General features: G+C 44.2%; 1 protein-coding gene across 1 annotated transcript in view; it reads left to right on the top strand.

Moving 5' to 3' along the window:
- The first annotated feature begins 5,969 nt into the window (after nucleotides 1–5,969).
- Nucleotides 5,970–17,556, top strand: part of TTC34 (tetratricopeptide repeat domain 34) — a 42,470-nt gene continuing 30,883 nt past the window's right edge. The window contains exons 1-5 of the mRNA XM_067566653.1: nucleotides 5,970–6,031; nucleotides 6,136–6,226; nucleotides 6,843–8,509; nucleotides 10,040–10,265; nucleotides 15,089–15,281. Of these exons, the coding sequence (XP_067422754.1) occupies nucleotides 5,970–6,031; nucleotides 6,136–6,226; nucleotides 6,843–8,509; nucleotides 10,040–10,265; nucleotides 15,089–15,281 (2,239 nt within the window). The remainder of the gene's footprint in view (nucleotides 6,032–6,135; nucleotides 6,227–6,842; nucleotides 8,510–10,039; nucleotides 10,266–15,088; nucleotides 15,282–17,556) is intronic.

A 17,556-nucleotide genomic window follows, 5' to 3' on the forward strand; every position in this document is an offset into this window, starting at 1 on the left:
GAATTCCTGTCTTTCCATGGACTTTGCACCCTTCAGGTCTGGCAGATGCAATTTTCAAGCTACCCTGATTCACAATTTAGCTAAATCGTATGTATTTAAGTTCTTCGGTCTTTCCTCCTCAGTCCATTCCTTAGCACACACTGTTCACACAGATACATAGGGGGCACACTATATGTTTGTGTTACTCATGCTGTACGTTCACACAGGAAGCCTCGTTCAGGTCCTGAGGGTCTGGTTTACCCCTGACTTGACACTGAAGCGCTTTCAGAATCCCTTAAAGTTAGTGCGATTCTTTCCCTTGTCTTCAATGGGCTAAAGATTAGAGTCTCAAAACATATCCCCTTGCTCTGTCTGTCCCTCCTCTTCTCACCTTTGGTGCATGTATCTAGTGCCTCTCCATACTCCTGCCAAACTCCATCTAAGCTTCAAAAAACTTCTGAAGATCCACTTAGCTGGTATAACGTGTGTCACTGTCACCCTCTAGTGGCCAAACCCTCTAGTAAAGACAAAAGCTTTACAAGCAGTGACAGCTAACGGGGAGTCTCCTTTTGTTAAAGCAGGAGAAGCCCATATTTCTAGTCCCAAAGATGGTGGGGTTTTATCCCCACTCTCATCCTTGCCTCTGGCATGTGGGTTTATTATACTGTCTAAAATATGCATTATGGATTTCTATTGTTTCTCCTATAATGCATATGCTGTGCCTTTGGTGTGTAACTCCCTCAAGGCAGGAACCTGTTATATGCAGCACCCTGCTTTACCCAACACTATGGACACCCTAAAAACCAATTCAACAATCAACCATCATAACTGATGATTCACACCCTGCCCCAAGTTTTTTGCAGGAAGGTAATTCCATCCACATGCTGCAGAACAGCATTCTTCGCAAGGGCTCTCCAGCCAGCATGCCATCTGTACTCCCCGCCCGCTCCAGCCCCATTTAAAAATTAATCACCTGGCTACGACAACAAGAGAAGCTATTGTAACGTATTTAATATTTAACTACTGTTTGGAAAAAACAAGTCTTCTTGCTCTTTCTCTGTGTGGGTTTGAGCATTTGCATCACAGTAATTCTTTACCATATGGATGACACAGGCATGGATGCCAGGAAACTTAAGGTCTGTTTCTGGCCTTGACTCAGTGTACGACGCTGGGCAAGTTGCTTCATCTTTCTGTGTCTCTATTATTCCCTCCTATCTTTTGCCAATCTTGTCCACTTGGATTGTTAAACTGTCTCTTGCTACATGCACGTACAGCACCTAGCACAGTGGCGGCCTCATCTCATCTGGGGCTCACAGGTGCAACTAAGGTTATGCATTTTTTTAAATAATGACTGGATGGCATTGTCATTCTCCATGTGCTTTACATCCCCAGGACAAGATGTCACTGGAAGCTATGTCTAGGTCAGTGATATGAAACCTCCTTCACTCGCACAGCGAAGCCACATTATGGGTAATGATTTTTGTAACATGGACCACAATCCATCGAGAGCACTAGCCTCATTTTTGTTCATTCCCGCAAGCTGGGCTCAAACCACAGTGGAGGCGGGACAAGGCCCATGTGTTTGATCAACTCAGCCTTTGCTAATGTGATTTCTATTGCAGAACTGTTCCTTTTTATGCCTTCTGGTCTTTTCTAGCAATATCACCTATGGCCTGAAATGACAGCAATGCTAAATTACTTCTCAATGGCTCATTAGGGTAATTAAAATGAAAGTAATCAAAGCCAAGTAATAGGCAATCTCTTAATAAACTGTCAAAAAAAGTCTATATTAATCATAGGGATTTTTTCTCCCTCTGAATGTCAAAGAATACAGATAAAGGAAAAGCAGGACTTCAGAATTAGTCCTGGTCTAAAGGAGCACTATCAGACTAGCCACATCCTGATAAATATTCCTTACCTGTGACTAGTAATGTCAAAAATCCATTATACATCCTTGAATCTGTTTGCTCCCTTTCAGCATTTCAATATTTTGGACAGGGAAAGTAGAGTGGTCAGTTTCGTTTTCTGTTTCCATGTCAGTTTCCCCTTGTGGCTGCTCATCCACATAATGCACCTTGTGTTTGCAATTTAATCCTTCAGGGGACTGGCTACACTCAAAACAAAACTATTTTTAACAAATGAATTTTTTTCCAGTTCATCCTAGACCAAATCTCGCCATTCCCTCTCCATTTTTCATGGGCCAGACCCAACCATTGATTGCAACGGGCCTCTAGCCTGAGTCATGACAGAAGCCAGCATCTTCACAGAAGCCAAAGGAAGTTAGGGAGCCGGCTCCCGCGGGATTTGAATGTCCCACCGTTACTGAGCTTACCCACCGTTAGCCTTGCGTTACTGTCCCACCGTTAGCCTTGCGCTATTCCATTGAAAGGAGCTGAATCAAGTGTTGTGGCACGATGCTTCCTTCTCTGCAGCCTTCTGAGCTGCCATGCCAGGGAGCTCAACAAAGCCCTGCTGGAAGACTTTGGCCAGCACCTCATCGCTGCCTTACCCGACTCCAGACGGTGAGCAGGAGGCAGACACAGCTGGGCATCTACTACTTTTGGGGGGACCTGTAACTAGATTGTAGCTACACCAGCCCACCTGCAATATCTAACTGAGCCTAGTAGGGAGACAAGGTGCGTGAGGTCAAAGCTTGTCTGTCTCACCAACAGAAGTGGATTCAATAAAAGATATGACCTCACTCACCCCCTTTGTGTCTCTAATATTCTAGGACCGATCCAGCTACAACTACACTGCATGAGACTAGTAGAACAGTGAGAGAGAATCATGGGGTTAAAAGGGACTGCCAGAGTCATCTGCTAGATTGAGAGATTTGGCAGTTCTGGCTCTGAGCCCCCCAGTGCCCCAGCCAGGGACTGTGCGCCTGCACGATGCATCCATCCCCTGCCTGAGGGAACAGAAGCCTGTGTTAGTGTTTACTGTCTCCCAGGTAACAGGGCATGTGGAAGGATGAACCTAGCCAGCCAGTTCTCACCCCATCTCTCCCTGCAGCCTCCGCCTCTCCGAGTGTAGCAGCAGCAGGGAATCTCTAAGGCATGATCTTCGCCCTGCACCTCCTCCAGAGCAAGCGTGTTCAGACGTGAGTTCCCAGGCCCTTGTGTCCTTCCCCCCTCTCTATCCCCCTCCCCCGCTGCCCATTGTTTTCTCTGCTTTTCTGTCGCATTGTCTGGGGAGTGGGGCTCTGGGTTTGGTCCCTGCCTGGCCTTTGTAGATTCCCACCTTTTCATAGCAGGAGGAGTAAATGCGAGCCCCCATTCTCTCCAATCCCAAAGCTGAGAAGAATCCACGCAGACTTGGCAACTTGTACCAATAGTCTATCATGAGGATCCTGCCCCCTACCCCAACCCCCCAACTTTAGAAGCAAAGACAGGCTGGAAATTACCTCCTCTCCTTCCCCGCTTCCCCCAGCTCCCGGAAAAGCAACGACGTATGACTGATTTCAGATAGAGGGGAAAAGGCAAACAGTGGGCAAAGCAGCATGGGGGTGTTTGGTTTTGTTTCTTTCCCAGCATCAAGCTGTCAGAGTGAGTCTGATGGCGCTGGTGGGGTGAGAAGGGAGGGGGCCAGACAGAGGACGAGCTCCAACCAGAGAAGGGTCAGACAGAGCAAACTCCTGAACCAGGGAAGGGAACTTACCCCGCAGGCTATAATGATTATATTGGTACCATACTAGTGTCGGAGGCTCCAGTGGGGATGAGCGGTCCATTGTGCTAGGCGCTGCACGCACATGAAATAAAAAGACAGCCTTAGCATTAAAGGGCTTCCATTCTAAGCATCCACTTTATTTCCTCTTTTTTAAAAAAAAATCTGTAAACGTTCAGTTTGGACGATGTAGCAAATGTTTAGAGCAAACAAGGTATAAAAGACACCAACTACAGGGCTCCAAATGGTGTCTTCTCTGGGTCTAGAGCTTGCTATATAACAATATGCTTGATGCTCAGATAAACCCAGTCCTGAAAGGTGCTGTGTACCCTCCGTTCTCACGGAAGCCAGTAAGGGACGAGGACTCACTGAGAGCTGGTGATTCAGAAATTAAACCTGAACTAATTCACTGATATGGTGTGGAGGTGGCGCGATATGAAACTGATGCCCTGAAGGCTTGTGTTCTGTGCATAGTGCTGTTTGTAAGAGAAGGGACACTGGGGTGTCCTAGCTGAACTCTAACTTGTGTAACTGCACATTGCTTTCCCCACATGCGCCTGAATGTTTACTGTTCATCTTACAAATCTTCATAGGCCAACCTCACCACCTCCACCAGTTCCGGCTGAATTCCAGACACCATCTGGGAGGTGAGACTTCGTTTCCACCCCCCAAATGTGTCCTCCCCCTTACTTCCCCCCCACCCACCTTATTTCTTCTCTTTCCTATTTCTCTCTCTTTGTCTTCTGTTTCATAGGAGTGGCTTAACCGGCCCAGGCTGCATATTTTGTAGCACTGCTTTGAGCCTGTGAACAGAGCAGCAGCTAAAAGCAATGCCCAAAATAACCCGCAGTTGGTACGAGTTTGCCTGCTCTCAGAGTGGCTGATAAGACTATGTGCTATGCCTGTTTTCCCAGCAGTGAGGTTGCAAGGGAGGGTCAATACCAAAGCCAGAAGCTGCATTTTCCAGCTTTGCTGTTCTTTTCTTTCCCCTTTTGTGAGCTTTTGTCTTGTTTTATCTTCTTAGGAAACGGGACTGGATTTTAACAACAGCAGCAAGAACAACAGTTCCAGCCCATCTCAGTTAATTTCTTCTCTTTTCCCCTATTATTGCCATCTTTGATACTATCTAATAGACTGTCAAATAAAGGGGTTTTTCCTTCTAAAATCTCTCTCCAGCTAAAGGGAAACAGAACAAGAGAAGTTGGTAAAAAAGACAGCCTTACTTAATACTTTATCTTTCAAATGCTTTAACTATTTTCCCTTGTTTTCTGTGTCTTTAATAAAAGATTAAAATGATTTAAACCTTTTTCATGTTGGACAGCGACCGGATAATGTTAACACCTTTGACTCTTTGGGCCCATATGTTCCATCTAAATTAAAACAACAGGTCCAAAAGCCTGGTTGGGGGAAGGGAAGGAACAGCCCTCCCTGGTTTGGGGGGAAGAGAAGCTTGATGGGAATGGGAGATAGTTGGAAGAGAGCAGCAGAGTAACGGTAGGTTTTTTTTATTACACAAGTATGTTTAAATCCTCCTCCCCAATATTTGACACTGAAAATATTTCTTATACCTTGGCAAATGGAATATAACAACAAAATTCAGACAAATACTGAGGGCGCATTTCTCCTCCCTGTTCCACATGCAGGGCTGTGTAACATATTCTGTGCTCCCCTGATTCTTGTCTCCACCGAAGGTCTCCCATCATAGTCTTAGAGTGTGAGCTCTTGGGGCAGGGACCATCCTCTGGCTGTATGTGCATACAGGACCTAGCACAATGGGGCTCTGAGCCCCGGCTGAGATCTTTAGGTGGTACCTCAATAGAAATAATAAAATAATGCTTCCACTGAGATTAGTAAATGAAGAAGTGATTATTAGACAGGTGTGCTGAAGGTGGGAACTTCAGAGGGCATAATTTTGCACTAATATAATTTTCGCTATTAAATCCACCCTTACTGTGGCTATAGGATACCAGACAAGCAAGCAGAATAGTTGGCAGTCATCTTCAATCCACCTCCTCCCTGACAGGAGGGACAATACCTCCTATGAAAAAAAGGGTCTAAGTTCGCTCCCCATGACAAATCTTACAGAACACACCATCCCAGGGACTCTAGTGACATGGTTACTACCGATAGCTGATTGTGCTGGATCCTGCAGATACAGACAGATAGTGGCAATACGCAATTGCCGTGTCCTGGTGTCCCTTTGTGATAAACCTCTCTCTCACGAGTCAGTGTGTCTGACTGGCATGCTAGCACTGGAGGGTTGGGAGATAACGTTTGACTGCTAATTGAGAAACGGAGGAACTGGCTAATACTGGCATTTGACTAAGATGGGGAACAGGAAAGTCACACCTTCCAGAGACACAGGCATCCACACAGTTCAGCCGTACAGGTGATTATAGCAAAGACCGTGCTTACTCCTCTGGGCTTTCCTATAGCAGACGCAAATGTTGCTGCATTCATGTTCTTGCTCTTTGATGTGTCTGTTATTTGCAGTTTTTTTATGCCTCTCCAAGAATTAGACATCTCTCCACAGCTCATTGTAGGTCAAGATTTGCTAACTGCTATAGTTCTCCATGTAATGAAGGTGAGATTCATGCTATTATGCCTCTTGCCTAAAGCCTTTCCAAGTTGCCTCCTGTAAAAGGACTTGCTTCTCAGGCCCACTTTCCTGGCTTCCTCCGTTGCTGCCCTGAGCTATAGCATAATCGCAGCCATGAAAAGGGTCCTTAATGTGGTTATGAAAGTGTCTAGGGGAGAGAGAATTATTCTATTCCGAACCTGTTCACTAAGCAGGTCTGAGTGAGAAAATGTTCATGGAAGTTTTATGCTGGCAGACAGGCAGTGGTCTCAAAGCTCAGAATTTTGATTTTGGGATTACACTCTTCAAACTTTTAAATTTCAACAGCAAAAAAAAAAGGGGCGGGGGGTTTTTGTGAGCATTTCCCCATTTTGCAACCAGCTGTGATGCAGCTATCACGTAGATGGGCCACTTCCCCCATTTGCTTCTTCTCTTGTCTTTGTTCCCCATTGGCTCTGCTTTTCACTGACCACATTTTGTGCTCTTCGTAGGTCACTGCGACCTTCAGAACATCTCAGGCCCTTGTTTGCATCTGTCAACTTGATGGCATAGAAAAAACAACATATACCCACCAGCCGGGGCAATGTGCTTAGTTTTCACTGCTCTACTTTCTGTTCTACAGGCACCCGACGGGGCTGCGTGTGAAACGACGTTTGCTGAAGATGTGAATGCCTCTGTGTTCAGAATGTCACCTCAGGAGCTTGCCACCCAGCTCTGCCAGGAAGGTGACCGGCATCTAGCCATGGAGCAGCTGCCTCTAGCCACGGCTTTCTACATGGCTGCATTCAGCTGCAGTGCACTCATGGCAGTACAGAAAATAAAGTCCCTTGAGAAGGGGCCACGGGAAAAAGTGATAGCCACCCTGGAGACATGGTGCACAAACAAGAGTCAGATTCCCAGGATACACTGCAACAACTTGGCCATTGTGTCACTCAATGTGGGGATAGCTGCAGTCTTCCTATCCACCCTCAACCCCAACAACGTGGCTTCCTGTGTGTACAAGATGGAGGCCATGCTCAGGCAGGGCCGCCATGAAGAGGTGGTGAGCCAGTGTAATGCCCTGCTCAGCACCCACCCCAAACATTCAGTGGAGCTGCTGCTCACAAGGGCTTTGGCGTGGGTGCTGTCGGGGACACAAGCTAGGAAAGGAGTTGTGGATTATATCCAAGCTTTCGTGATGCACCGAGCTGAGACAGTGGCATATTTATGCAGTAGGCAGAAAGAACACCTGCCACTGGTGATCCAGACCTTCTCTGATTACCTCTCGGTGCACCGGGAGAAGGGCCGGGGTAGCAAGGCCTTGGACAGCCAGCTGGGTGACTGTTACGACTTTATCATTGCCGTTGCACCAGATGACATCCAGGTGTGCCGGGCACATGCTGCGTACCTCTTTGAGAAGCACAAATTCAAGGAGTGTGTGGTAGTTTACAGCAAGGCTTTGGAGGCCTTATCTGGTGGTAGCAAGCTTGGAGATGAGAGAGCTTTGGGTCTCCTCCTGGGCCGGGCCGCTGCTTACTTATCCTTGGGTGGGCGGACACGGGAGATGATGCAGGATTTGATAGAAGCCTTCAAGATCAGCCCTGGCCACGCAAAGCAGCACTTTGATGAGCTTTTCTCATCTTCTGACACTGAGAGGATTGAAGAGCAGGCCAGAGCCGCCCTGGATGGAGAGTTTGCGGCCTACAGGGAAGTTGTGCGTACTCGGCCTGAACTCCGAGGTGATGGCGGCACAGAGCTGCTTTCCCCAGTCATCCACACGCTCCAGTTCCTCCTTCAGATCACCCCAGGGTCCAGGCGTGAGCTGAGTGTCCGACTGGCAGATTGCCAGTTGCTGAGCAGGCATGTCAAGAGCTCCCTAAAGATCTGCAGCCGCCTCTTGGAATCTGAGCAGAATACTTATTACAACACCCTCCTGGTCCTGCGGGGATTTTGTTACCTCCATGCCAATGACTGTCAGCAAGCTTTGCAGGACTTCCAGAAGGTCATAGAGCATGACTCCCCGCACCCCAACAGCTGTGTGAAAGCCCTGTGTGGGCGGGGACTTATCCGGATTTTGGGTTGCAATCTTTACCTCGCAGCCCTGGATTATATCACTGCCTGTCAATTGAGATTAGACGAAACCATCCTCACTATCAAGTCCTACGTGCCCTGGAACCAAAGAGGGCTGCTCCTGAAGGTTCTCCAGGAAGAAGGGCAAAAGATACTCCAGAAAAAGCAGTATCCAAAAGGCAGCTTGGCCTTCAGGCAGAAGAAAGGAGCAGGACTGAATGGATCCCTGGCAAAAGAAGGGTATGGCTTGGGGGCATTGATTGGCTCAGGTGAATGGGAATGGGATACAGACCCTTTCACCTCTAGGTCCCCACTTGGGGGGAATCCAGCCTGAACCAGGAATGGGCAAAAGCCATTAACATCTGATGGCTACTCAGTGTCCTTGATGGAATGAGCGGGAGGGATCTCACTCTGGTTTCTAATGGAAAATGTCACAAAAACAGACATTTTGGGTGCTAATTGGCCCCCTCATTGGAAGTCTCAACAGAGTTCAAGGACTGAATGGGCCATTGAGACAACTCCCTCTGCCCTCTAAAAGAGGTCCTACCAGCTCAGGGGCAAATGACTGCAGGGGAAGCTTGATTTTCTGTATCTATGCTGCCCCTAGTTTGAGGATAAGAGAACATGTTCTGGGTTTGCAATCTGGTACTGCTGTCCAATGCTAAATTAATACAAATAACACTTAAGGGGAAAAACAGATCAAAGCAGAGTTACGGCATCGAAAGCCATGTAAGCTTCTGCTTCACTTTCTCCCACGCAGGGTGCTATAAATAAGATTAGCAGAGCTGGTTGTAATTTTTCAGTTGATTTTTTTTTTTAAATGAAAAATGACTTGGGAGGGGTGGAGGTTTTGTGAACATTTTTATTTCTGTATAAATTGTCCATTTTTCAATGAAGAATTGAAAACCAAAGGCATTTGTGCCCGATTTTCATTTTTTCATCAAAAGAAACAAAAAATTTCTGTAAAACATTTCCAAAAACTCTGTATTTGTTTTCCATTTCTCTCCATATTTTTCATAGAAAATATTTCACTATTTTCTGAGCAGCACTAAAGATTGGGGAAGAAATGGCTTTAGAAATCTGGGGACGAATGGAATACCTCCTTCTAACTGACAGCAGAATTCGGCCTAATACAAGTGGGGCTACTTAAGAATGGTTTCTTACTAATAGTACTTCACTCTAGCATTCTTCCTTAGGAGACCTCAAAGCCCTTTCCAAAGCAGGTCAGTGTCATTACTGCCATTTTACAAAGGAGGAAACTGAGGTACAGAGAGAGGAAATAACTTCCACTTAGTTACCTACTGGTAGACTCTGGATTAGAACCCAGATCTCCTGGGTTCTAGCACAGTGTTCTTAAAGCAGGAGGCTGTCTAACAAGCCTGTTCCCATATACAGGTGTTGGTGTTTATAGCAATATTTAGCCTGACAGAGTTCTTCAATTGAGACACTACATTATTTTCTATACTACTGTTTTTATTATTTGTATTGCAGTAGTGTCTAAAAGGCCCCATCATGGACCTGTACCCTCTTTTGGAGCCATACTTTCACCTGTAGTTATAAGATTGTAAACATTTCATCAAACGCCTATTTTCAAACAATGTGGCTCAAATGTTTAAGCAACAGGCAGTTCTAAGTTGCTGGAGACAGTGAAGTTTGGCCACCATTTTAGTAAGGGTCTCATTCACAGCCAGCAGCTCTGTACGAGCTACAGAGGAGCTCCACCAGAACTATGAGAGGTTCTTTCTCTCAGGGTAGTCTTTGTCTACACAGGGATGCCTTCGGGGTTCACCAGCTGGCTTCTCTCTTGATGGAGCTGGACTCTTCTGATGAAGCATCTCAGATCCTGTGTGCTGATGCCCTATACCAGCTGGACCGGGTAGAAGAAGCTCACAGAATCCTCTTGGTAGCCCTCTCTAGGAATCCCCAGAGATCTCCCATCCTGGCAAGGCTGGCACTGCTGCAGTTAAAGAAGGGCTTCTTGTACGATGGCACTCAGGTAAAAAGCATCTGGCTAGTAACAAGGGTGGGACAAAGTTCTGTGGGTGAGATGATTTGGGAGTCCACTGTTCTCTTTGACTGATGTTAGTAATGCAGTATGTATGCAAAAACCTGAGTAGGATTTGCAGGAAACTAACAATTTGTGCTTCATGATCTTGGACAAGAATATTTGCAAAATTCTGGGTCATACTGGTTGAAAAATGGGTTAGTCTTTCATGAAAATTTTCATGAAAAATTATTCTTTTTTCTTGCTGGAGAATTTTCAAATTCAAAATTTTTCAACCAGCTCTAATTCTGGGCAGCGCAAAGTTTCAGATAAATTCCCAGGCCAACCTCATTTCTCTTTGGATAGTTACAGTGGACCTACTTAAACACCCCTTCACCCAGCAATTTGCAGCCTTTGACATGAATAGTGCCATACACATGTGGGATAACATCCTTAATATGACCAAAAATAATACAATCCTGGTCAAGCGCATCTCACATTTTAAATTAAAATCTCTGCTGTTCAGCAAGACTACATCAATAGCAACAGACTCAGGGTTGCAGATGTCTTGAAGTTCAGAGCTAACATTAGATGTAAGTATCCCAGCCACTAACCAAACTTTTATGATCCAAATTCAGGTTTAGAACGGGAAGCTCTTGGATTATAACCCAGGCCACTAAACCAAATGCAGCCCATTCATCACATTGCATTTAATGACACCTGTCATCAGAGACTTCTAACTAGATAAAGCATGATTGAATGTGCTGCCGGTGGTGCTAATATCGTTGATGGGATTGGTAATTTTCCCTGAGAAGGCAAGGAAATAGGCTATTTCCTTTCTCCTGCAGCTATCTAGTCTTCCTAATGAATCTCTGAGATTCTTGCCTGATGCCTACATGCGGCAGCAGGAAGATCTGCAAACAGTTGCCTTATTGTAGGATCTCCGAGGCTAGCAGATTCCTGTCTCTCGAAAGCAGAGAATCTGTCTGTGTTTGGAATTATGTCCCTGAAAATAAAGCAGTAATCATATGAAATTTATTCCCCAGTGGATGGATAAAGAATTACTGTCTGTCACGGAGTCTCTGCGGATTCACAGTACCAACTGACTCACTGAGAAATGCAGTTTAAATACTACAATTGTTCACCTTAAATCTGAGAATATTTCATTCCCTCACTAATCCCACTTAGGAAACCTAATACTTGACCCATCAGGTGAAAATCTCCCAGGAAGGTGAGTGACTCAGAAAGTTGAGGTACAATACACTCCAGTTCTAGCTCTGGCCCAGTTGGTACTGACTAGGAGAACCAGAGATCCCTTCCTCTCTCTGGTTTTGGACAACGGCTTGTCTTAAAGAGCATCCAAGTTCCAAGGTAAGTTGATATTCAGAATCTTCCTCACCGCACTGGGGGACCAGTTATTGTGGATACACTAGGCTCCAATTGAAACCAAGTTTGGAAACTCTAGGAAGAGGTGTTTTGCCACAGTAAAACTTCATCCACTAATTGTAACTTCCTAACAACATATGGCAACCCCGAAAGAGCAGCAGTGGCACATATTTAGGGAGGAGGAAACCAGTAACCATGACTGATACACACTGGTGGCAGCATCACAGAACCTAGCAGCAATAAAAGCTCTAAGAATCAGGACACCTGGGATCTACGGACACAAAGTCGCTGCATGAACTTGAATAAGTTCTTTAACTTCTGCAATTCATTTGACCCAAATGTGATAATAATTAATCAGACTTGCCTACTTTAGAATGGGAGCTCCCTGAGCAGAAAACTTGTCACCCTATGGATCTAGGCAGAGGCTAGCACATTGCAGGTGCAAATAGAAATAGAGTGAGAAAAATAATGTTTAATATATATCACTGGCAAATGTGCTTTGGGGACCTTGGATAAAAGAGACAAATGCTAGTGGAAGTAGGGAAATTGCTGGTTAAATTGGAAGAGATTCAAGAATTTTAATTTCTGTTAAACAGCAACATTTTGATGTAACAGCCAAGATTAAACAATTAAATGACCAGAGTTTGCCAGCAGAGGACACTGTTGCATTTTTAAACTATATAATAAATTCTCCTGTTGAATAGGAGAAAAGTATTTCATCAAACCAAATGTGAGTTATTTTTCCTCTGTGGAGTATAGAACTGCTGTACTATATGTTGATAACGTGAGGGCTCTGAGTGAATAATACCACTCAGAGTTCACATATAGTCCTTGAAAGCCTGACTTTGAACAAGCTTTTTAATGTACTTGCTATTTGCAGTCACAATTTTTTTTTCTTTTGGATGTACACAAAAACGGTTGTTGAAAATCCATTCCTTTACTCTTTAGCCAAGACATTTACTCAAAGGGGCATATACTGTGATGGAATCATGCTTGAACTCTGAGACTGATGGCATAAAATTTATTGTGGAAGTTTTTCTTTCCTTTTAAATTTTCCTAATCTTGCAAGCTTTGATAGCCACCAGGAACACCAAGAAAATCTTGAAGATCAGTGTCTGAAAGATAGCACCAGATTTCTCACACTGCCACCTGTCCAAATATATGGCATGCCTACACCATTCCACCTATACTTGTTTTGCACCAAGTGCTGATCATTGCAGAAATAATCCTCGAGTGGTGAGATTTTACATCCACAGCTGCATGCATATGGCAGTGAAGAATAGGGTGTCAGCTTTTTCTCATCAGAATTGGTACCTAAGAGCTGGAGGGAGGGAGATCTGAAATCACAACATTCATTTTTGGCTTCAGTGCCTCTTTGTCCTATTTGTACCTTTGTTTTATATGAAAAAGTTTTTATCCAAGCTGTGGACTTGCCTTTCTGGTATCAATCTGGTGCAATGGAATGCACACTTTTTAAAAGAAGGTAATAACGATAACCTGACGTTTACATAGCAGCCATCCGTCTCAAAGTCCTTTGCAAATGAAATGAAGTCATGTCACCCACCACTAAAATGCATTCACCTCTGGTGACAGCTGTGTAACGGAGCACAGGTACTCTACACAACCATTTTTTTTGACAATCAGTACAGTAGCTGATTGAAAGATCACAGGAAATTTACCATAGCAGAATATGAATTTTCTGAGTTGGAATTTAGCCAGGACATTGCTTTTTCTGTGAATATTGTAAATGGGACCTTTAATGATCAGTTTATTTATCGTCATCCAAGAGATAGCAGCTCAATGGTCTTCACTCACACCATAGGGGACACTAGAGGGAAGAGTCCCTTTGTTGTGATAATGGGGCCTACAAATTTACCCTAACTGTGAGTTGTTCAACTATAAAAGGCACTAACAAGGGGTGATTCTTTTTATGAACTCATTAATTTTTGCTTTTATGGTCCAGATAAGTGATTGAGATTCTTCCTCCAGTCTATCCACCAGACCGAATCTCTTTTGGAGCCATTCTGGTATGGTTCAGCTGTCTATATCAAACCAATTAACAATGAGGCGAGACCAGCTGATCCTCATCAGATTCAATTAAGCGGCATTAACGCTTTCCCAGAGTAATCCTCAGAGGTTGAGAAATGTTGAGGAATGATAAAGGGCAACATCTCCTCCACCACATTTTTATCATAACTCCACTGGAAAAATTAAAAAGCCTGGACATGGAAGTTAGTGGAGATAAAATAAGAGCTAGAGAAAGTCAGCATTTTCTGAACAAAAGTTTCTCCCTGACTAAATAAATAAATAAATAGATAAATATGGGGGGGGGGGGGAAATTTCAGGTGTTGGTTTTTCAGTTTAATAAACAAAGGAGATTAAAACAAAAAACTTTTTTTTGGTAAGTTTCTGATTTAGACAACAGGGCCATTTTATTTATCATTTTTCTTAACGTCCCTCCTTTCTCTCCCTTTCTCTACATTTTTAGTGGCAAAATGGAAGAAGAAGAATGGGGGAAAATGAAAAATTTTGAAAACAAAGATGACATTTTTGACAAAAAATTGAATACAGAAAAATACGTTCCTTTCTAAAATGATCAGAACAAAAAATGACTTTTATGAAATTTTTCACAATTCTTTTCCTTTTTATTTACCTCTCTAATAAGAACCAACCCATTCTATCGCCCCAAATTCAAAACAAACCTACTCCAAAAGTTTGGAATTTTGGATAACATTTTTCCTGTCTTTATTTCAAAATGTTTGCTGTTTCTGTGTTTCATGTCCCCAGCCAGAGCAAGGGACAGTAACACTAACATGTTGTTGCATTTGAATGCCCAGTAATTGCATTGCCAAACTGGTTATTTCCTTATCACTAGGAGTCTACATTGAGATTGGATAGCCTGCTAAATGACAGGCTCTAGTTCAGAGCTTCTCAACCTTTTCAGGTTGACAGTCTCTTATTCGAAATAAAAAATGTTCATGATCCCCTTACATTTATTATAAAGAGAAAAGTAATCAATGCAAAGCCTATGGAATTTATTTTTGTGTGTGTTTCAAGAGGTTGACAGAGAATACTTGACCTTGAAGGATTAGGGTGGGTGGATATGAAAGGAGCGAAGTTACTACTAGTAAACTCCTATATTTGACCTCACACACTTTGAAGGTTTAGGCTACACTGAAGTTATTCTGAAAATTTTATGTTCCTTCCTTCAGAACTGTCATAAAATGTTTAACATTTGGGGACCCCCACCCCACCCCTGACAGCTTTTTATCACCATCCCTGGGGCTCATGAGCCCTCTTTGAGGAATACTGCTCTAGTTCAATACCAAACTGTTAGCCTCACCAGTGTTCATCTATGTCTATGCCCACAGACCAGCAGCCTCTGATCCTGTCTGATTTCCATTCATGTCCGTTTAACCATCCTCCCCTTTTGCTCTGTCCTTGTTAAGTTGCTAAAGAAAGTGATGCAAATCGGAGACACTTCCTGCTTCCTGTTGATCATGGATATCTTCAAAGATGAAGACCGGAAGCTGATGCAAACTCACTGCCACGCCAGGGCTAGGACCATCCTGAAGAATAAGCAGGGAGATACTTACGTCAAAGAAGCTATTGCCTACCTTTCCTTTGCTATCATTGCATCAGGTAGGCTTACAAAGAAGTGCATTATGAGAGGTTTGTGGGAACTAGAAAATGCAGTTCTATCGACCTAGGTTCCTTAGTGTCTAAATCAGTTTTGATACTTTTTCCCCTGATCACTGCCTTGTTTCACATAGGTTTCGTTTCGCACAGATGGCAAGTGGCTTGGATTGGTTCCAGTGAGGGTCAGATTTGAATTATTGACCTAGCTGGAGAAGGCTTCACATCCCTTCTCGGTCTGCTAAACCGTTGATGTGATACGTTCTGTTTCCTCTGTGTTAACCTATGGTCAATGTTGTAAATGCCACCCAAACCTTGCTTGCCCACTGCTGAGCTTTCCTGCTCCAGTGAGTCTGTGGGTGTTTCAGACTCATTCCTTGCAAAAAAGTTACACACCTGGCTGTATGCAGCAGAGGTGAAACATTAGCTCAACTTTCCCAAAGAGAGAGGCTGAGCTAATTTGGAAATGACACTGTCACGTTCTAAGCAGAACTCTATTCTTATGGAAATCTGGCTTTCAGTCAGAACAAAATGTTATGACAGTAGCAGCTAGGAGAAGAGAGATCAGCTGATGAAAAGGAAAAGGAAAACTGTTAATTGCCTTGAGATGGCTGTCTCACAGCCCCTGCGTTCGGGTTTACCAGCTTCCCACTTGCTGGAGCAGATGCTTGTTAAGAAATAGGTATCGTCTTTTATGGGGGCTGATCATTACAGCCCCACAAACATTCATAACATTTGGTGAGGAATTTCGGAGCATATAATGGGGGGAAAGCCTTGTTACTGAGAAGGCATTGCTAAATGTGCATCCTCTGGCACATCTCTCCAGGCAGCTGTGAGCTGTACTCACTGACCTCCCCAGGAAAAAAGATATTTACAATGGCACCAATGACTTATTGATCCAATATGGGGACACCACCGTCATTGATCACAACCCTAGGCAAATTAAGATGCTCATCAGAATTGCTTTGAAAGGAAGGAAGTGTGTGAATGAGTGAGTAATTTATGCTCTGCATCCTTCAGATGAATATATTGTATATTTCACATGCAAATGATTGATTTAGTTGGGCGCAGAGGAAAGGGAATCCAGATATCACACATTCACACATCTTGTCCTACAGCATTATATGGTGATAAATGAGACAGACCCATCTGGGTTATTATCCAAACCAGAGTAGTGCACATTTTCTGATTCCATCCCATCTGATCCTACCAACTCCTGCCACTGCTAAATGGCTCTGCTTCTGCATCCCAGCATCCCTGCTCATCCAGGCTATTCTTTCTCCCATTGAGCCACCACTTGTGGATTATATTTACATACTAAACTTTCAGAGGTATCCCCCTATCTAGCCGGGGCCTGGCCATGGGATTAAGTTGCCATATCATGCCCCTGTGGAGTGACATTAGGTAGTGTATCTCCCTTTGCTATGCACTAGAAAGCAGAGGCGTAGCCAGAACTGATTTTTGGGCAGGGCCTGTGGTTGACACAGGTGGACACAAGGCTTGTGTTACAAACGAAACAGAGGCTGATAAAAATGCGGGATGAATTGCTTAAAATCTGTTTGGGTGGGCCTGCTTTCAAAGTGGGTGGGCCATGGCCCATCCAGGCCCACTCATAGCTACGCCACTGCTAGAAAGGAATGCTGTACTTTGCAAGGGTATAATGAAGAGGGGCTTTCAAGCTATCCTCTCGTGGGTTGGTTCTAAGCATCAACAGCACCTCTGATTTCCTTGGCTGCAGCATCACACTGCTTCCTCTTCCAGGTACAGGTCGAGTTCCCACCAATGGGTGCAGGAGGAGAGGGGATCAATATAACTTCCTAGGGAGAACTTTTCCAGGTTTCCTAGGAAACTCAGCTCGAACTGTCTGACAAAAGCCATTTCAAGACAAGCAGCAGATGCCAAACAAATCGCAACTGCGGGATTTCTCTTAACTGCATGCCTACACTGTCAAGGAAAAAGATGCAGAAAAGGAATGCTGGGCAATATAACCTAGGAGGGCTTGGTAAATAAAAAAAGCAAGCCACAAAAGAGCAGCTGCTACCATTGTCAGCCTGCGTTGCTCTGAAAAGCAGGTCTTGCTAGTTGTCAATTTGGCAAATGTTGACTAAACCAGTGGGCATCAAATGAAGTAACATGAAATGGAAACTGACAAACAGCCCACCAAAATGAGGGCCAATGGAGTGCGAGGATGGAAGCCCAACAAAGCAAGTATTGGAAAAACTCTAAGCCTACATGGTTTGAGAGTCAGTAACTTTGTATGGTGTGAATGACCACTGGTTTC

Source organism: Emydura macquarii, unplaced genomic scaffold (assembly GCF_026122565.2).
Source record: "Emydura macquarii macquarii isolate MOO-44397 ecotype Brisbane River unplaced genomic scaffold, CSIRO-AGI_Emac_v2 contig_2768, whole genome shotgun sequence".
In the NCBI taxonomy this organism is placed as follows: domain Eukaryota; kingdom Metazoa; phylum Chordata; order Testudines; family Chelidae; genus Emydura; species Emydura macquarii.